The sequence below is a fragment of the Heteronotia binoei genome, chromosome 3, assembly GCF_032191835.1.
Source record: "Heteronotia binoei isolate CCM8104 ecotype False Entrance Well chromosome 3, APGP_CSIRO_Hbin_v1, whole genome shotgun sequence".
NCBI classification, from domain to species: Eukaryota; Metazoa; Chordata; class Lepidosauria; order Squamata; family Gekkonidae; genus Heteronotia; species Heteronotia binoei.
This window is the reverse complement of record NC_083225.1, coordinates 92,468,603-92,489,884: the sequence shown is the minus strand read 5'-3', so window position 1 is coordinate 92,489,884 and position 21,282 is coordinate 92,468,603. Positions and strand designations below refer to the sequence as shown.

Below are 21,282 nucleotides of genomic sequence, written 5' to 3'. Positions count from 1 at the left end.
GCCATAACTTTTCATAATTATTTTTGTACAAATCAATATTCTTCATTGTTATTTCTAAACCTAAATATTTAACTTTAGAGGTAACTTCACATCCTGTCAAACTCTGCAATTCTTTCTGTTTATTTAGTTGCATATTTTTACATAGAAATTTCGATTTTTCTTTATTTATATAAAGTTATGCCATGTCTCCATATTCTTTTATCTTAGCTAGCAACAAAGGTATCACTTATATCGGATTTTCAGTTATAAACACAATATCGTCCGCAAATGCTCTATATTTATAAGAATCCTCTAATTTTCAGTCGTTCTATTTCTTTATCATCTTGTATTTGCCTTAGCAAAATTTCAAGAGTCATTATAAACAGCAATGGTGAAAGCAGGCACTAAATACACTAAATAAATAAATAAATTGTATAAAGCAGTGTTGTAGTAATTACAATGCTAGGCAGCCAGGAAGTGAAGTGTGCTCAAAAAGGCACAATCTCTGTGTAGCAAGTAATTCCCCCCTCCCACTGATATGCACATCTATGGATTTTGCAATCTGAACTAGGTTTGCCAATCCCCAGGTCCCAGTGGAGGTTCTCCCACTTTCCCAGGCTCCTTCCTGCCCCCAGTCAGCTGGCTAGCAGGGGGAAGCTCTGACTCCACAGCTCCATGTGCCTTTCCCCTTCAGAACGCTAGGAGAAAGCTTGCAAAGGCTTTCTTTTTGGATGGTGTGTCTGTGTCTTTAAGGCTGAATGTGGGCAGGGTGAGCAGGCAGAACAACATGGCCGCTCCCAGTAGATGTGAAAGCAGCCCGGGCTCTCCATTTGTTGTACAAGCTTTTCAGAGATCGTTTGCATAATAAAGGGTAAACTTGAACCTTTAGTGTCCCTGTGTTATTGGAAGTTCAGCAACTCGTGAGTAAATTACCCCAGTCAGACCACACGAGTGTGGGATTGCAAACTGTTTTATTTTTGCTTCTCTGTGTGTGTGTGTGTGTGTGTGTGAGAGAGAGAGAGATGATTTGCAGCTGCTTGGGTGAGGAAATGAAGACTGTATTCAGGGAAACATTGCTGTGTTTTTATTTATTTATTTTAGGAAAAGTCTCCTGGCTTCACCCCCAAAGTCCCCAGATATTATCTGAGTTAGACTTGGCAACCCTAATCTGAACTGGCAATAGCATAGTTCAATAGCAAACCTCAAATATTACTGAGGTTCTGTGATTTCAAAGCCATTTCAAAAATTTAGCATAAAACTAAAATGGTTAGGTAGCTAATAGTTTTGGTGGACACTATTTGAGTGGATTTTGATTATCTGAGGGCAGATACTAGGCCTACTTTGAATAATCAGATTGAGTCATTCTAGATATTAGCATGAACATATTTTCTGTACTAAAATTAGTAACAGCTGATATGGCAGACTTATGTTTCTTCTTCTGAGAACTATAAAACATTAACAGCACTGTCCATATGATAATCTAATGGTAGTAGTCTTTTCGGAATAATTGTTCACCTAATGACAGATCATTTTATCCTGGTCTAGCTCTTGACAAATATCTGATATCAGTGGGATGAGACCATCATCAGACTCATTTATGGGAATGGTGGAAAGCCAAAGAAAGTTTCCTGCTTCTCCATAGACAGATTCTAAAACAGTTTCCTCACTAGTGCTATTATGAGTGGAGAGGTAGGTAACAGCATACGTTGTGCAGGTTTGCAATATTCCTTTAACGAATACAGATATTTTTCAAATAGTTTCAGCTGATGAGCAATCATAGATGGGAAGCAGAAACAAAAGACAACATACATATAGTTCCTCACAGAATCAGGTAAGATGACAACACAGCGTTGTCCCTCCTTTAGCTGCTTGGCGACTTTCACAGCTGCAGACATTGCACTGCCCGCACTTCCTCCTGCCACATAAAGAAGACATCAGACATTAACTCAATATGTAATGAAACAATGAAGGTAACATTGGAACAGTGATAACAGATTACAAATCGTGAATATGAATCTGCTTCTTCTAAAGGTAGGAATGCCAGCCTCCAGGAAGGATCTGGAGATCTCCTGGGATTACAATTTATTTGCAGACTACAGAGATAATTTTTCCCTGGAGAAAATGGATATTTTAGCGGAACAAAGTAGGAGTCAAGTTCATCTTTAAGACCAACAAAGTTTTATTCAGAATGTAAGCTTTCGTGTAAGCACACTTCATCAGACAAGGAATCGGGCACACTGAGCAGAGCTACATATAGCTGGTGGGCAGTGGTTTAAAATGCAAAATGGTACAGATTTAAGATCCAATGACAGTATAGTAAAATTAACAAATCGAGCAAACCTTTGATCTGGGTAGCATGAGAAAGCAATAAAACAGTAATATGTCAAAATGTGAGAATGTCTGTCAATCACTCTATTATATAAGCTTGGGTCAAAAAGAGGGCATTACTTTCTCAGAAGTAATTTATCTTTTAACATGTAACATACATATAGTTTGTCATTAGAAGAAAAATACATTAAAATATAGTGGAAAATTGGTTTAGTATACGTGAAGAGATAAACAGCCAATATCCCTATTTGAGTATGTCAATACAGCTAAAACAGAAAAGAGAAATAAAAGAGAAATTTTGACATATTACTGTTTTATTGCTTTCTCATGCTACCCAGATCAAAGGTTTGCTCAATTCGTTAATTTTACTATTCTGTCATTGGATCTTAAATTTGTACCATTTTGCATTCTAAACCACTACCTACCAGTTATATGGAGCTCTGCTCACTGTGCCTGATTCCTCGTCTGATGAAGTGTGCCTGGAGCATACGAAAGCTTACATTCTGAATAAAACTTTGTTGGTCTTAAAGGTAACCTTGACTCCTACTTTGTTCTACTGCTTCAGACCAACACGGCTGCCCACTTGGATGTTCTGGAGAATGGACTTTATGGCACTGTACCTCACTGAGGTCCCTGTCCTTCCCAAGCTCCGTGCCCAAATCTCCAGAAGTTTCCCAACCTGGATGTGGCCACTCTATCCCCCCCACCCCCACTCCTGGCAACCTTATCTAAAAGGCTTCTAAGAACAGAGACCTTGTATAGCAAAGGTACAACATGGGACTTCTAAAGGCCAAACTAGATATAATGGCAGCAGACTCATCTTTGAAAATGAAGATCTGCTCTGTTTATATGTTAGGTGGAGGCCAAAGGTAAAGGGCAAAAAGGACCTGGTGGAAATTCTGAATACTCTTTCCTCCTTTCTCTCTTAACTCACATTGCTGGTCATTTTCATCCACATGAGCTAACTTTCTAGTATTGAAGTCAGACTTAAAGGGGAAAAGGCACTGGGAGATAGAAGAAAGATAAGGACAACATCGACCATGTTATTACATCCTTAAGTGAAATGTCTCTGGAAAGCACAGGGAGTTTTTATACTCTAACATGATGCTCCTGAACTAACAATGAGAATTTGGTCATGGAGATTTACTAGACCTAGACTCATCATCTCCCAAACATTGCGTATGGGCAGAGGATCAGGATAGTAGCAACAAAAGACCCTGATGCCCTATAGCAGTGGCCTCTCAACCTTTCGGCCCCAGGGACTGGCTCCAGGGCCGGCCTGCCCACCGCAGCCCCAGGGCTGACAAGGTGTGGACACCAAATTCAGCCTCCTCCTCTTCCTTCCTGTCCCCCCGTGGTGCCTCCTTGTCCCCCCCCCCCGGTGGCACTTCCTCCTCCCTACGTTTGCACAAGTTTAAGGCTGGGGAAGAGGCAAAGCACCTCACCGGCTCTTTAAAGGTTGCCCCCACCCCCTGTCGATCAGCCGATCGGCAGGGGAAACCATGGCAGCAGCGTGAGCAACCCGCTGAAAAAGCCATGCTGCTCTTGCCTCCCCCCCCCACTTCCTTCCTGGGTGTGGGAAGGAAGTGGGGAGGAGGCAATGGCAGCACAGCTTTTTCAGTAGGTTGCTTGCGCTGCTGCCACGGTTTCCCCTGCCGATCGGCTGATTGGGGGGGGGGGTGGCCTTTAAAGAGCCAGGGAGGCACTTCACCGTCTCTTCCCCAGCCTTAAACTTGTGCAAACAGAGGGGGAAGGAGGTGCTGTGGGGGGGATAGGGCGGCGAGGCTGTGTGGCGCCGTGGGGGCGGGGCAGCAGGGCTGTGCGGCCCAGTTGCTAACAGGCCGTGGACCAGTCCACAGCCCGGAGGTTGGGGACCCCTGCCCTATAGGACTTAGATATACATTAGAAAATTACCATATTAAAAACCAGTGTGCCTTCATATCATTTGATGTCATATGTTCAGTTATTATGTCTGTTGGTTGTTAAATGTCACTGAAATTCCCTAGAAGTTCCCTAGATAACAAGCATTCCTGTGAATACCTCTGCAAGGAGGGCTGTGATTCAGCAAAAAGTGATTTGCTTCCCTTTGCTATAAGATGTCAGATTTGCAGTGAGAGTGCCCACTGCTATACCTGATTATTTAACCACAGTGGTCACCAAGAAGCACTTACCCATACAGGCATTCTGAATAGTAGGCATAATATTTTGAAGTTTCTTGGTCCACACCAAGACGTCCATTCTAGGAATTGTTCCTTGGCCTAGACAGCAACAGTGCTGACATACAAATGCCACACAGATGCAGGCCAGTGCACAGGATAAGAGTCCTTTAAATGCCAGTTAACTAAGCAGCTTGTTGCCAGCCTATACATTGACTTGTCAGATTTCAATCACTTTCTAATAAAGAATGTGCCAATTTTAAACATTACTCCATAGCTCATTACCTAAATGCTTACCTAAATAGAGACACCACAATATTTCCAAACAGTAAAATGACACATGATCCTAATGTAGATGGCTGCATATCTAATTTTAGGGACAATTCTAGTCTTTAAACATTTGAATTGCAAAGGCCTGGTTTTTTGCTTTAGTCCATGAGTGTAGTTCCAAATCAAAGTATAAAGAGAAACATGGCTCTTCCCTGGTTTTATTGCCTATAAAAGACCACAAACAAACCTTCATTTGACATAAGGGATATCCATTAGCCTGCTTTGCTGCTCCTACTGTTTCTTAGCAACTGTGAAGCAGAAAACACCATAGAATAGAACAGGCTTCTTTTTTACAGTTGAAGCTTAGAGCAAAGGTTCTTGAAAAGATGTTTGCAGAAAAAGTCCAGCAGGAACTCATTTGCATATTAGACCACACCCCTAATGTCACCACTGTTTCACAAAAGACTTTTTGTAGAAAAGGCCAGCAGGGACTTATTTGTATATTAGGCCACACCCTCTGACACCAAGCCAGCCGGAACTGCATTCCTGTGTGTTCCTGCTCAAAAAAAGCCCTCTAAACTAGTATAAATTGTATATTATTTTATTATATGTATTGATTTTAACCTATATTTATTGCTTGTTGTCACCTGCCCTGAGCCCTTGATGAAAGGGCAGGTTATAAATTGAAATATAAATAAATATATAGATAAATAAAGGATTGTGTGGAAAGGTTCTTATATCAGGCCAGGAAATAATTACTTTGTTTTAGATTGATAGAACACAAACACTGTTTACTGTTAAAGTTTACTCCATATCCCTGAATATTTTTTCTCCTTTCCTTTCCTTTCCTTTCCTTTCCTTTCCTTTCCTTTCCTTTCCTTTCCTTTCCTTTCCTTTCCTTTCCTTTCCTTTCCTTTGTGGAGTGATATGTATGTAGAATGTACCAAATTTAAAAAATCACAAACATAAATTGGAATAATATGTTTTACTGAGTTAAAAATATCTCCAGAGAAAGCATTTTTGTGTGTTCTGAACATAAATGAAGGCATGCTTACCGCAGAGCAACCCCTCTTCTCTAATCAATCTGCGAGCCATAAGAAAAGATTCAGTGTCATTACTCTTGCACCACAGATCTATCACCTACAACAGAAACAAAAAAAAATGGACTTTAGGGATTCAGGTGCACTCAGGTCAGACAACCCTACTCAATATAACAGGCTGGAGGCAGATAATAATTTTTTTCAGAGACCTGAAATGAGGCACTTCTGAATCTTTCCTTTATTTGGCTTACTCTGATTAGGATTTGAATTCACCAGTCAATAAGCCTTATTTGTGTAGAATTATAGTCTTATGTTTCCACTCTAAACTTCATTTGTATGTTTGGTGAATGCTGAGAATCAGCCATTCCCAGAATCTCATGTAGACCAAGAGATTGATCATCCCTGCTTTCAAAAAATATCCTGAAAGTCTGCACTCAGATTCAGCTTGCAGTTCTGTCTCCTGCCTTTTGTCATTTTGCAACTCACAGATCTGTCAAGGACAGTTGGGATGAAGTCGTGTCCAATCCCTTCCACTTCCATTGTTGCATCCTCTGCTGTATTGAGTGAGCTGGGCAGAGCAACTATGGAGCCTTCAGGATCTACACCAACAATCTGCAAAGGAAGATAAATGTGTCAATTAGATTCTTAAAATTTGAATTGATAAAGAATTAATTAAAAATAAATCTGATTGTTTTATTATTTTAATATTGCTTTTGTTTACTGTCTATTTTATGCTGTTAGCCACTTTGAGTCTGTATAGAATGGGCGGGATTAAATATAACGTAATAAATAAATAAAAATATTGATTTATGTTCTCTCCAATGTCTGAATTGGGGCTGAGAAGCCTCTAACATACTTTGCATTCGGGACATTTCTCCTTCATCTTCCTGGCAATACCAGTGATGGTGCCACCTGTGCCAGCTCCAGCCACAATCATATCAACTTTGCCTGCAGTTAAGAAAGGGGGTGGGAAAAATCAGCAACAATCACACCACACGCCTTTTCTAAAGCTCCAAAAGGAAACACTTGTATACAATGGTAGAAAATGTACATCTTGATGTATCGATTAGGACGACAGTAGCCATGGTGTTGCATGATAACCACAATCATTAGGAAGGATATTTAATGCATTATATTGGGTGGGGGGAGCCAATTTGAAATTATACCATCACATTGTTCCAGAATTTCTTCAGCTGTAGTGTCGTAGTGTGCCAGCGGGTTACTTGGATTTCGGTACTATTGTCGTAAGGAAACAGAGAAAAGGGTACATCACAATAAATGCAACTTCATAAATAGCCAACAAATAACACAAGTGTCTTATGAAAACATAAGGAATATCTTGCTAGGTCATACCAATGGTAACATCTAATTTAAACCAATGGTAACATTGGATTTAGAACATCTGATCTTACAATGGCCAGCCAGATGTCCCTAAGAAGCTGACAAGCAGAGCACATTTGGAGTTACTCATTCTTTTATGCTAGTCTAGCATTTAGTTATAAAAGGGGCATTGCCTTTGAACACAGAGGATCATTCTTATCTATTACAAGCTCCCTTTCTTTAGAGTGATTCATTTCAAACAAACTAAAATGTATAGATGCACCATCATGACCTATCGTATGCATAGCAAGTGAATATCTCACAATGAACTATGTGATCTTCGCTGCTGAAGACCAAAGCAACAACTCTGTAGGGTCTTAATATCTCCTCAAAACGCCATACTTAGTGAAATGCAAGGGACAATTTTGCACATTCAGTGAGAATATGAAGACAGTACTGCTCCTGATATTCAAGTGAAGAAGGAAGTCCTTGTACACAGTAAAGTTCTATGGCTGCTGTCATGCATGAAAGGTGTTTATGAACTACTGCTGTAATTCACAAATGTCTTGAAAGCACAGTATTAATAACTATGCATAGGATAATATCCCTAGTTTAAAACAAATAGTATTACTCCCATCAGCAAGTTCAGCAACATCAAAATGTATTACAAGGATTTTTGTGTGTCAATAGTCTGAGTAAATTCACTTTTATTTTATTTCTGCAATAAAATGCTCCAAACAAGCAAACACCAAGTATGAGTATAATAAGCTGGGATATTAAAAAGTAATATAATATTTAGGCAAAAGGCATTTGTATCATGGTGGAAATAAAAAATAATTTGAATCTAAGAAACATAGATTAATTAAATGGAAAAAGGTTTTAAAAACCTACCAATTAAAAAACACAAGTTATTATTTATTTTATTTAACAGAGTTATTCTGCCCTACCCTGCAAACAGGCTCACGGCGGTTTACAACATAATCAACAATCAAAGAATTAAAATGGATACATTAAACCAATAAACAATATATTAAAACAATTTCAACTTCCTGGTTGCAGAGCAGGAGACACAGTATGTTGTGCCATGCAGCTTCCAGCTGACCAGTAAGTCAGTGATGTCATATTTCAGATAGGCCATCGGAGGTAAAGCACTCCAGCAAGGGAATGCATGCAGCAAATAACAAGGAATTCATGCAACAAATAAATTTACCTGGTCTAGAACATGTGAATTTGGGATTTCATTTTTCAATTTCCAAGCAACACGGACATTTGATTCAGGAGCATCAAACCTGGTGCATGGGGTTCTTACAATTTCAGCACCTAGTGCTCGCAGGATATCCACCTGTATTAAGGAAAACAGCCTCTTGGATTAATTTTTTGCATGGATCCAATTCCAACCCTAACATTAAACTTAATTTCTTTTTTTTTTAATTTCCCCTAAATTTCTCCCTAAATTTTAACTTTATATTTTTATTGTATATATGTATAGGGCCCCAATTATTGGTCACGTGCCTTCTTATCTATCAGCTCTCCATGTTCCACAATTGCATAGAGCATTTACTCTTGCCAGATGCAATACTATCCCATCAGCAGTTAGCTATGGTAGATATAAAAAACCCCCACTCTCATTAAGACTTTGTACATGTAATTTAAAACAAGTTGATTCATTGTCCCATCTTCTTCTTTACTGCTCCCAATAGGATACTATACACCGTAGGTTTTTAGACCCAATTCTGCTCAATGTGACAAGTTGCTCAGATGCTGCGAAGGTATGCCATCTTCTGAATGATTTGTCGTCTGAAATTACTGAAAAGGTTGCTTTATTCTTGAGTCTGGTAATCAAGGATCAATTGTCCAATGTATAGTTATATATGCCTGATTTATTTTGTTATTTCTGTATCTCTTTTAGGCCTTATTCATAATCTATATTAGTAAACTCTTATGTTTTGTAGAAATGTAATGTAATGAGGTATGGATGCTATAACTCTATTAGGGAGTCAGTGATCAACAGATAACTCCCAGCAGCCCAACAAAGCAGAATTCTCAGAGCAAAGAAATGAGGTTGAAACTGTGCTAGCTCATTTGATACAAAGCAGAAACGTGTCATCACTGTGCCCACTCTATTAAACTGAGCAAGACTCTCACCTTCTCCATGCTCATTTTCTCTGGCATGACGATGATGCAGCGGTAGCCCTTTACTGCAGCTGACAACGCCAACCCAATTCCTGAGAGAGGAAAGTGAGAGAGAAACAAAACAATACAAATGGGATTTATTCAATCATAGAAAGAGGAGCTGATGTTCTCTGTCATCTATTTCTAAATGGGTCAGCCTGTAAACCACTACTTTAAAACAGGATAATCAACTGTCATCGTTTAGGTTTCTCACTAAGGCTCTTTGATTGGTATGACCAAAAAATATTTGGTATGACCATAAACCAACACTGCATCCCTATCGTATGGGCATATGCAAGCCCAAGCATTTAGGATTGTGTATGAGGACACTGTAATGCAACTTTGTATAGACTAAGTTATCTAAAACATATCAAACTGCAAACAGTTCAATTATCTTCTTGCACTTATGTCCCCTTCTGTGTGTGGACAAGATGGGGCACAGAATCTATTATGCTAGATGTCTTTATAATTATAGGACATCAGATGGGCACTGGCAGAGAGAAGGAGGATGGGGCCAAAGTAGGATGTTTTGCTGTTAGTTCTCATTGGTTGATTTCATGCCCTGCTTATTAGCAAAGCTCAGAGCACACAAACAATAACAAAAATATGTAAGTCAAAGACATGGCTAGAGCTCAAAATCTGTTTCTCTGTGTTCATAGAACAGGACTCCCATGGATCTTTGGCCTCAACTAGCGTCCTTGAGAGTTATAAAAGAATTGTTTATTTTTACTGCAAGGAACATTTACAGAGACTGGATAATAATATACAACTGTTTCTTACAGGCCACAAGGGACAAAAAGATCAGTGCTTCCCACAGCAAATTGCACCTAATCTATGCATCAAACAAATCCACGCAGATGTTGAACTCATCTGATCACAAGCTGGCTAAGTATATCAGTGCTCTGTTTTTTGAGGGAATGAGTGACAGAGCCAGCTGTTCCTTGGTGATATAGGGAGGGGTAAATGGAGCTTCAGCATTACTTGTCAGTATAGGAGGAGAACTAAGAAAATTTAGAAAATAGAAATGAACTTACTCCTTACTATGCAGCTCACATAACTTAATTACATTACATAATATTTCTTGTGCTGTGCAACATCTGAAGACTGCAGAAATCTTCAGGCCAGAGGAAATTTTCCATTGACACCCCTGGTTTAATGGGACTTTAAACCCCTGCTTTTTGCTCTATCCACAAACTCCTATGAACCACCACAAACTGCTTTAAAAGTTTGTGGAAATCCATGACAGTAGACCCATCATAAACTTCAGTTTGTGAACCACTAACAGGGCAAAATTTGTGACAAATTTTGCTTTGTGGTTCAGTTTGTGCTCATCCCTAGTTGTTGCCACACTCAGTTTGACTCAGAAGTCAATGGGCTTAAAAGAAGTGATTTTGCTTAGATTAAGAAATGCACCATCAGTCACTCATCCTTTTGGCAGTGACAAAGACTGTAATGCCAGCCTTCTTTCCCTCTGGGCAGCAGTAGCATCCATACAAGGACACACACGAAAGGGATGAGTTGCCATCCATAAGTGAGGCAAGTAGGTGGGTGAGTTATCTGTAGCAATCTCCACTAACTTTCCTGAGCAGGAGGACAGGGGATGGAATGTTACAAAGGGCGTCTCAAAATCTAAAACTAGTCTTCTTTCAAGAGAGTGATCCAGTTTGGCACCATCTCATTTTGCAGTATATTTTCAATGTATTATTCAATTTGCTTAAACTTATGACCCATGATTAATTCTATTTATTCACCTGAGAAAATGTATATTTTGACTTTCCACTGTGGTTTAATACAAATCAATAGAACAATAAATCATTAAGCAGAGGAAGTTTAAGCACAGAAACTTCCTACAATAACTGCTAATTAAAACCTAAAAAAAAAAAATAAGGTAAGAATTAATAAAAGAGCAGGTAACTAATAACACCATCCTTAGCAGAATTACCCCTTTTAAAGTCTGTTGGTGCAGAGGACTTAGAAATGTATAATGCTGTTTGGGCTAGCTAGATTTCAGTCCAGTACCAACTTAAGGACCAACAAGATTTTCAGAGTATAAGCCTCCAAAGAGTCAAATCTCCCTTTGTCAGATGCTACTGGACAAGAATCTGTTGTACTTCAGACCAACACTGAAACTCGTTTAGGATAGTATTGTTAAGAGTTTAAAAGGGCTACTAGTCATACCTTCAGCTGTATCAACTACTCCATTGATTTTGGGGGACATTTGTCTTGCTATAATGTATATTCATTCTAGCCAGGTTAAGACAGCCTCTGTAGTGAACTTTACTTTTATTGTTTTATTTTAAAAAAATATTTTGCAGTTAAGCCCTTGCTTCTTAACTACCACTGAAAGGTGGGTGTACTCATAGAGCTTTTTTTAAATAGTTGCCAACTTCTTTCGTTGTAACAACAACATCACCATATTTTCTGAAATATTTAAAAGTTTCACAAAGGCTATGTGCACCATTCATCTGGTCTGAAGTACATATTTCTCTTTATTTTAAAAGGGGATTTGGGTAAGCAAACTAACACACCCATAATAAGCATCAAAATTCCCTCCACGGATTAAATATTATGATGGAGCACTGATGAAGATAAAATTGCACAAAAAGTGACATTCTTTTACCTGCTAAAACTTTTTACATACCTGTATTTCCTGAGGTAGGTTCAATGATTGTGTCTCCTGGTTTTAGAATGCCAGCTCTTTCTGCATCTTCTAACATCCTCACTGTTATTCGGTCCTTCACACTTCCTCCAGCATTGAAATATTCACACTTTGCCACTGAAATTTTAAGTTAACCCCAACTTAGAACTAGAACTGTACATCTTTATTCTTGTTACCAGATTTCCCAAGGGAAAAACTATTATTAGGATTGGAACATTTTAAAAGAGCTAGTCTGTGATCTAGCTGTGGTAACACATGTAACTGTAACATTTTCTAGTTGAAGATGAGGCTTCAGACAGCATTAGATGTCACTCTAAATCAACAAAGAAAAAGGCAGGGGCCGTTTTGTAGAAAAATAGGTGGTGGAGCTCATCCAGGGATTGTTATGCAGCTGCACCTACTATTCAAAGGACAAAGTGGGAAGGAGCAGGTGGAACTGTCAGAAAGATTCAGGAGCTGCTTTCCAGTGAGCTCCCACTGAATCCAAGGCCTGGAAAAAGGTAATATTAAATCACTGAACTTTTTATCACAATACATTTGAGAGACAACGTATTCTGAACCTAACACACCTCTGGGTTCAGCAAATAAGCAGCAATTTTATTTTGCATGCTTAATTTCATGAGGCTTTGTTCTGTGTTTTGTTGAGGTAGCAATGCTGAATTAGAGGGGAATGATATCTCTGAGAAGGGCAGATAAATTGGGAAGAATTCAACACAGGCAATTCACACATTTTTACAAGGCATCTCTAAAAGGCAAAAATATGGGTAAAATAGAAGTTCTCTGAAGATGATATTGATGTGGGTTGAAATCAACATGCATTAGAGGAGGGAATATGTATGCTCATCCCACCACTAGCGGGCTATGTATAATCGTTGGCTCATGTGTGTGGCATCTGCTAGGATTGTGTATGCACAAAGGTTGTTTCCCTGTTATTTCAGTTCATTTTGTACTACTCATGATAGCTCAGGCTAGCCTAAACTCATCAGATCTTGTGTAGAGGGAAAATTTTACCAGAGACATGTACCAGGAAATCAGGACTGCCCCTGGTATAACTAGGTATAATTGGGGCTTATGTTACCTCTTTATCTATTTATCAGCCAGTTGTTAATTTTCAGTGTTTATGTGCTTAAATGAGCACTCATCATTTCCACATTAATATCTGCAACACAACACAGGAAATGTGATAAAGGAGAGAAAACAAAAAAAGGAATACTCACAAAGCTCACATTTAAGCCCATAGGCTTTTGAAATTTTGTTGATCCGAACTAAAGGGGTATGCCCAATTTTTTCCAAAATATTTGACAAAATCTTTGGTTCTTTTGGCCTATGTAAGAAAAAGAGAAAAAAAACCCTCAAGAAATTGGATGAAAGAACAGCTGCTATATTTATTCTTTGCAAAATGTTTAAAATTAGGTCCCCTGCAAACATGCGCACATCAAATAATATGCATCATTAGTAAGCCTGATTACCATCTTGACTCAGTTTAAACAATTAATAATCAAAGCAGCATCTGGGGTTATGGTTTCTACTTCAAACTGTACCACTTGGCAATAAATGTTTTCTGTATAGTTGTTTATCATACAAAACAGTCTGTTTACCACAAAATTCCAAAAAGAAAGATTATGGGGGAGGGAACATTTCCCAGTGTGTATATTATGAAATATGGCACATGAAGTTTGATGCATACCATCAGCCACCATGTAGCTGGCTGATTATTTAAAATAGCTTCCACTAGAGGGCTACAATGCATAAAAAGAGGCTGAGTGAAAATTAAATCATGTTTAATTTATAGAATAAGAAGTGGCTCAGACTTTCCTGGAGTTATTTCCTCTGCCCTAAAATATATCTCTGCTAATCTGAAATGCAGGGCTTTTTTTTTTTTAGCAGGAATGCGCAAGAACACAGTTCTGGTTGGCTTGGTATCAGGGGTGTGGCCTAATATGCAAATAAGCTCCTGCTGGACTTTTCTATTAAAAAGCCCTGTGTGAAACAATGGTAATGTCAGGGGTGCGGCCTAATATGCAAATGAGTTCTTGCTGCGCTTTTTCTACAAAAAAAGCACTGTTGAAATGTAGTAGCATATGGTAAAACTTTTCTGTATAGGATCTAGGAAACTCTCATTTTGGTACTACTCATGATAGCTTGGGCTAGCCCCATCTCATCAGATCTCAGAAGCTACTGTTTGGATGAGACACCTCCAAGGAATACAAGAGTTGTGATGCAGAGGTAGGCAGTGGCTAAACCATCTCCGAATGTCTCTTGCCTTGAAAACCACATGGGATTGCCATGTCATCTGTGAGTTGCCAGCAAAAAACAACAACATATATATAAAGGTGAAGGTTGTTTATAGCTGGATCCCTTCCTTGGCTTCACAGTTTATTGCCAATAGCAGTGCATCTTGATGAGAACATAAGAGAAGCCATGTTGGATCAGGCCAATGGCCCATCTTCTCCAACACTTAATGTCACACAGTAATCAAAACCAAATAATCTTGTTCTCAGCTGCAGCAAAACAGAATTATATTGATTTCACTACAGTGATTTTCCAGCATCATATATTCATTGGTACCCTATTCTTCTACTGCAGTTTCAGTCTCATTCCTTCATCTCCATAATTAGTATATATTACTGCTATTTCTCCTTTCAAGTGGTCTAGTGATAATTATTGGCATTTATTCTTATTTTTATGTATTCCATCCACTCATGCGCGCGCGCACACACACACACACACACACACACTTTCTGTATGCATTTCATTTATGCCTTTAATTACTTTTTACTCTTTCTATAATTTTGGTCACTCTTTAATTTGATGTCTTCTTCCACTCCCATCTCATTATTTTCTCAAATAAAGCAAGTTACTACAACTGTTTTATGTACAATATTACTTAGATATTTAATGAAAATGCTCATTTTTTTCAAAACACAGTTGTGGGATGGATACTTGAAGAAAAAAAAATGTGCCCGTGTTAGTGATATCCTAAAACATCTTAACATTGACCTTTATGCAATTAGGCAAACTTCCTTTGCTCAGGATTAAAGCCACAGTCATTGATGGCTCAAATAAATAAACAAACAGAACCATATGTTCATAGATGAACATAGGGACATGCTCATAACTCATTACAATTTTCATACCAAAAATCACTACCTGACACTATCTTTCTCAGTCCCACATTACACATTACTAGGATTGCCAATCCCCAGGTGGGGGCAGGGGATCCTCCGGTTTGGAGGCCCTCTCCCCACTTCAGGGTCATCAGAAATGTAACAGCAGTCTGAATCAGATTGGGACCATAGCATGGGGGAGACAGAAGTTTCCAGAGCTAAAACTGTCCATGGATGCAGGGGACATCATTTGCCCCATTGTTGGTTGTATGTGCAGCATCCAAATTGGGTCTCTGTGGTCCTTTTTTACAGGGCTGCAATCAGGGACTTGCAATGGCAGTGTGGCTGTCAGTTTCCATGTAAAATGTAACATGTTATTTGGCTCTTATGCAGCTGCTTACCTGAAGACTATTCTTACTCATCAAAAAGAACCAGGCTTGGAATACTTACACTTTATAATAGCATCAGGTCCCACTCACCCCCTTTACTGATTAGAAAAATGAGTCCCCCCACATATTATACAATTATGCGTAATATTATGTGAAGGAAGAACGTAAAGAATGGAAGGAATCCAAAGGTTCCTTGTCCCGCCACATACCATTTATCAAAATCTGCGTAAGTGTGGGTATTTGCTAAAGATTGTTCACAATACAGCGTGCCAATGCTAGCAGAACAGTATCACATTAAAACATCGATAAAGATGACTAAATATGACACATAGGTCAACTGAGGATTCATAAGACCAATATTTTAGGCTCTCATTCACAAATTGCATTTAATTCTCTTAGTATGATACTGTTTGATACTGGAAGAAGAAGGTCTAGTTATCCAGTTAGCTGTAGTGTTGATGAGGCTTTCAGGAGAGCTCACATAATCTCCAGAACTGAATGAGTAGTATAAAACAGCTCTTTTCTGTTGGCTGTCAGAAGATGTTGCAAGTCTGGGGAATGAATAGCCTAAAATCCTAACCACCACCACCCTGCATTTGTAGGTCATTCCTCTGGGGCCTAATGGCCCCCATTTAGAATCACTTCCCTAGAATAATATCAAGTTAAATTTCCGCTCTATGCCCATCTCTTACATATTGCATCCCAGAATGCAAGGCCAGCTGCTATAAACTATTGTTTCATTAATTTCAATGGAGTTTCATTCACTTTATCTGTTAACTAGACAGAATTATCAAGACAACACTTGATATTAGAGAGAATTATCAAGACTGAGAAAATCATCCCAACAACATTTATTTACAAGAATGCTATTCATTTTTGCTTTTTTCAACAGTTCTAATTTTGCTGTCACTTGCTAGTGCAATTTGCCTTATTGGCCTTGTTCCAGTAGAACAACATTAATAGCCATTGGGTAAGTTGTATTTCTTATCTCAGTACATGTTTAAATGGCAAGTACAAACAGAAAATGTATATTCATTAACCTGTTACGTATATAGGGGGAAAACGCTTATTGACTGGATGGATTCATTGGACCAGTTTCTGAAACTAAACTCTACCCATTAATTCAGTGCGAGAGCTATTGGCCAACACACTTTGAAAATGAGGTGTGTCTACATAAACAATCAGAAACTGAACTCTGAGCTCAAGTTTCTTGACACAGTGTACTTCAGTGTACTTCAGCCTTTGCCTTTGTCAATCAGAAGGGAAGCTGGAGGGCTGTTTGATGGTCTTATAAACACATTAAATTTTTGGCAACTTGTTCATATATGCATTGTGGGTCTTCATTTTTTAAATTACAGCTAGGGGTCTCAAAAACTGGAAGTGGCTCAGGTCTCTCTGGACTTTCAAGAAGGGATGGCCATTGTCAGCTGTCTGCACAGTTACCCTTCTCTTTCACCTGACATCTCTCCTAGTACAGCTAGTGCTAATTCATAGCTGGAAAATTCCTGAAGATTTGGGGAGTGGAAACTGCGAAGTATAAAGTTTGGGGAGGTACAAGGTATAATGCCATAGCGTCTACCTTTCAAAACACCTGTTTTCTGTCTAGTCTGGAGATCAGTTGTAATTCTGAGAGATCTCCAGGTCCCACCTGAAAGGCTGGCAACCCTGGTTTCTCTCTCCATAATCACTTCTCTTCCCCTCCTATAGCTGCATTATTCTTCTAGAAGACATGATGAGCCAGATCTACTCTGGCCCTTTAAGTCTCAGCTGGTAGCTTCATAGTGCTGATCTGTATCTCCATGTTGTCTCTTCCAATTCTGCCCATAAAAGGTCCACTAGCCCTTTAATGAGAAAAAGTAAGAGTTGCCATAGCATGATGTTCTAGTTCTCCTTCATAAAGCACAGTGCAGAGGTATGTCTCCTAAACCAGAACTCTTAAAGCTGCCTGAGGCTAGTTGGCAGTGAAAGGGGTAGGTAGGTAGGTGCAAGGGAAGTTTGCCACTTGACTTTTTGCCCTTTGATCACTTGCAGGTTGGGAGAGGAGAAGGATGTTTTCTCCAGGTGACCATCACTAGCAAGTTGTGTGACTGATGTTCTTAGATTTCCAGTGACAGAGGGGGAATATACTATACTCATGAGTTTACTTAGCCATAGTATACATCCATTGCAAAGATTTTCTGTGTGGTACAACTTTATTATATGAATTATATTAAGAGAAAACAGGTAATTGTGAACAAAAAATATGACCATGACATTCAGATCATAACAGTCAAATCTAATACAGTTATATACTTAGTGCATACCACATCAATCACTTTCTTAACAAAGTCAATTATTTTAAAACAAGCAGGAAAACTGCAAGAGGGATCTTATTTTCCCCAGTATTTTCCTCCTCACTATTTCCTCTTTTCCTCTCTCAGTAGCTCCCATAATTTCTCCACTATTCCTGGTTCCTTCTCTCCTTCCCACCCATTAGCCAATCTACTTTTATCTCCCCTCCACTCTGGTCTTTAGCTTTCTGTCCTTCCTCCCAGCATCCTAATCCCATAAATAGTCTGAGTTCTGCAGTGGCTGCTGCCAAACCTACTGAATTGTATGGTTAGTGAGTCACCTATGGTTGTCACCTGCACCCCAGTGAGTCCTCCTTCAGCAGGGGACATGACAAGGCATGATAGTGTGGTCTTTTCCAGAACAAGTCCATCTCTGCTCCTGCCTACAGTTTTGCTTTACAAATACCAAGGCTTGGAAGGCTGGCAATATTATTGTGGTTGCCTAGCAACCTCATAGTGGCCACTGAGATCTCAGAACACAATATTTTATTAAAACTACTGGTGCTGTTGCTATTATTTTGTGGAGTTTTTATTCCCCGGTGCATTTTAAAAAGATTTTAGACTTTTCTGCAAACCTGGAGTTTTCTTCAGATATGTAGAAAAATCTTCCCTGCCTTTTCCATTTCCCATTTTTGATCCACACTCAGTGGCCCTGTTCAGAATTAGATATATGATGTATTAGGATTAATCAACTATTTTACCTGTTCAAACTGCAATGACTTTACTTTTTTTTTTTGCTTAATTAATGGAATTGTGACTTTTCATGGCCATTCTTTAATAATAGTTTTAGCTGTAATATCCACAAAAGTTATTCTAGCAGTGGCCATTAATTGAGCTATTTTTCTATTGTGTTCATATTTTTCTTAGAAAATACATAAAATGGCTAATACCACAGGTTAACATCTGCTTTGTAATTAAACTTATACAACTTTAATTGAAGGAAGACTTCAGACCAAAACATAAAAATTAAATTAATAGAATCCCACATGTAAAAGCTGTCAACAATGTTTGAATCTGTCTTGATGCTTTCAGTGTCGGTCCACTTTGAATATTTATCTTTTTTTTCAAAAAAAAGAAAAAAGAAAAACCCTGCACAAAACAAACAGCACAAGCCCCAGTCAAGCACTGATACCACTTTACTGTTTATATCTTAATTTATTTAGTTTTGCATGTTATGGAGGACCAGCTACCATTCAATTGAAAATTCATAAAATGAAACATACCTTTATTATGTCACTCATAATTCATGAACCATGACAGTGATTACAATCCTGATGCCACTTTCCCCTAAAATTTGCTACAAGTTCTGTAATGATCAAATCTGAGTTAAATAAATTAGATCACTCCATGCTTTGTCATGAAGACAAATATTTTCTATGGAACTATCAGATTATCCAACCACTTTAACAATTGACTGAAAACATTTTGTAATTGTAGTTTTGTTTGTAATACCGTGACTACTTTCTTTGTAATTTCTCTAAATATTTCTATAAAACTTCAGGGGATTTGCCTAATCACATAAAATAATTTACTATATTTGCCATTATTTCAAATACTTTTCATTAATTAAAAGTGGGATCATATGAAACAAAAAAAGTTAAATTTTGATTTCTCAAATTAATTTGCATTCTGAAACTTTACATGTAGGTAAATGGGTGTCATCCACAAGTTATTTTTATGCTGTTTTTCTTTTATTCAATTCCCCCCATTTTATTATTGTTTTCAAGAGATAATGTTTATGACTTATACAACTGCAGTTATAATCTACAAAATATAACTTTGTAGGACAGTCTAATCCCTTTGTTCTTATCTGTGGAACGAAATAGCTACATAATTTATACAGGGTCATCTGAAGGAGTTTTGCCAGCTCAAGCAGGACCAGGGGTGGGGAATATCTCATCACAGTCAGCACGTCTGGAGCATAGCCTGCTCCTTGACGGCTGCATCAGAACAGGCCCTATCACTTGAGCAATGAGCCAGCCCAGCATTTACACTTCCCACTCAAATCTATATCCTAGAACTTTTTCCATAAATGCCTGTGCTATTTAAATGCTAGTGTTTCCTTGAAAAGTTTGTCTGAGGCTTGATAGGTAGGATTGGAGATTTTTGAGTCCTTATCCTCTTGGACACTGTGTGCTAAATGCACAGGATTCTCATAAGAGACCAACCTGTCTTTAAAGAAGCCAAATGAAATTACTTCCAGATAGTTACGCTTATCATTAACTTGTTTTATTGCAGGAAGCATTAAGTTAGTGGTTTATATCCAGTTACATAGCCTCAGTCAGAAAAGCCTCTAAACTTTCTGGAGCATATGATCCTTGACACTTGATAAAGGATAACAGGATTTGAAAAATGCCTAGAACAGTAGCTGGAAAAATGTGTTACTTAATTGGATATTGATCTCCAGCTATGAGAATTTCACATCCCAATTGTGACTATTTTGTGGTGCTTTTGAGAAATGCTGCTGTTCTTCCATAAAGGAAAGGAAAGGTCCCCTGTGCAAGCACCAGTCATTTCCGACTCTGGGGTGATGTTGCTTTCACAACGTTTTCATGGCAGACTTTTTAACGGGGTGGTTTGCCATTGCCTTCCCCAGTCATCTATGCTTTCCACCCAGCAAGCTGGATACTCATTTTACCAAAGGATGGAAGGCTGAGTCAACCTTGGGCTGGCTACTTGAATCCAGCTTCCGCCAGAATTGAACTCAGGTTGTGAGCAGAGAGTTCAGACCACAGTACTGCTGCTTTACCACTCTGCACCACAGGGCCGCTCTTCCATTAACAGCAAGATGTAAAAGCTGATTATAAGAATCTATTGTGTGCAACTGTCATTCTATCTGTAAACTTTAGCAACACCATGACACAGCTGTACTTTGCTGTACCCAGTGGAATTTTATTTAGGTTTATAGAAGTTATCTCTCACTCAGTAAATTTCCAAGAATAACACACTATTTGTGTTAGGGTAAGAGAAGTTTCTCAGTTCTATGACTTCATATAAGCAGACTTCTAAACTGTAGCTCCCCCTCCCTTCTGTTTTGAGACTTCAACTTTCTCCTTTTCTCTTATGAAGCAACAGCAATTGTCAGAGCAGAAAGGCTAGACTGGCTCTGGAAACAGATGAAACAGAGAATTACCATTCATGGAAGATATTCATCCAACATTTTGTTATCTTCAGGTGCAGTTGGTTGTCTGATCTCAGGAATATCAACGGCCACACTTTTGACAAGCTATCATGTGGTAGTTATAATCATCTGATGGAAACGGGCTAGCATTTGTCATCCCCCTAAGGCTCTTAGTTAATTGTACTTTCCTACATTTCTTTTACATAGATGGGTTCAAGTAGACAGTTTTAATTTCAGGAACTGGGGACATTGTTTCCCCCCAGTCCAGATATACAAGATACTTTGCTTGTACTAACTCTCACTGTTGGTTACCAACATGTGAGGGAGGGCAGTCCACATAGTCATAATAAGAGTCTTCCAGGACAAACGGTATACTATAGAAAGAGAGAGGAACAAGGAATACCTGCTATA

General features: G+C 38.7%; 1 protein-coding gene across 1 annotated transcript in view; it reads right to left on the bottom strand.

Annotated features, from left to right (window-relative positions):
* LOC132568412 (cystathionine beta-synthase-like) overlaps positions 1-21,282 on the bottom strand; it is a 42,521-nt gene that overhangs the window by 13,452 nt on the left and 7,787 nt on the right. Inside the window, exons 3-11 of the mRNA XM_060234204.1 lie at positions 13,142-13,248; positions 11,907-12,041; positions 9,239-9,318; positions 8,304-8,435; positions 6,940-7,009; positions 6,630-6,721; positions 6,260-6,385; positions 5,789-5,873; positions 1,789-1,894 (exon numbers count right to left, since the gene is read on the bottom strand). Of these exons, the coding sequence (XP_060090187.1) occupies positions 1,789-1,894; positions 5,789-5,873; positions 6,260-6,385; positions 6,630-6,721; positions 6,940-7,009; positions 8,304-8,435; positions 9,239-9,318; positions 11,907-12,041; positions 13,142-13,248 (933 nt within the window). The remainder of the gene's footprint in view (positions 1-1,788; positions 1,895-5,788; positions 5,874-6,259; positions 6,386-6,629; positions 6,722-6,939; positions 7,010-8,303; positions 8,436-9,238; positions 9,319-11,906; positions 12,042-13,141; positions 13,249-21,282) is intronic.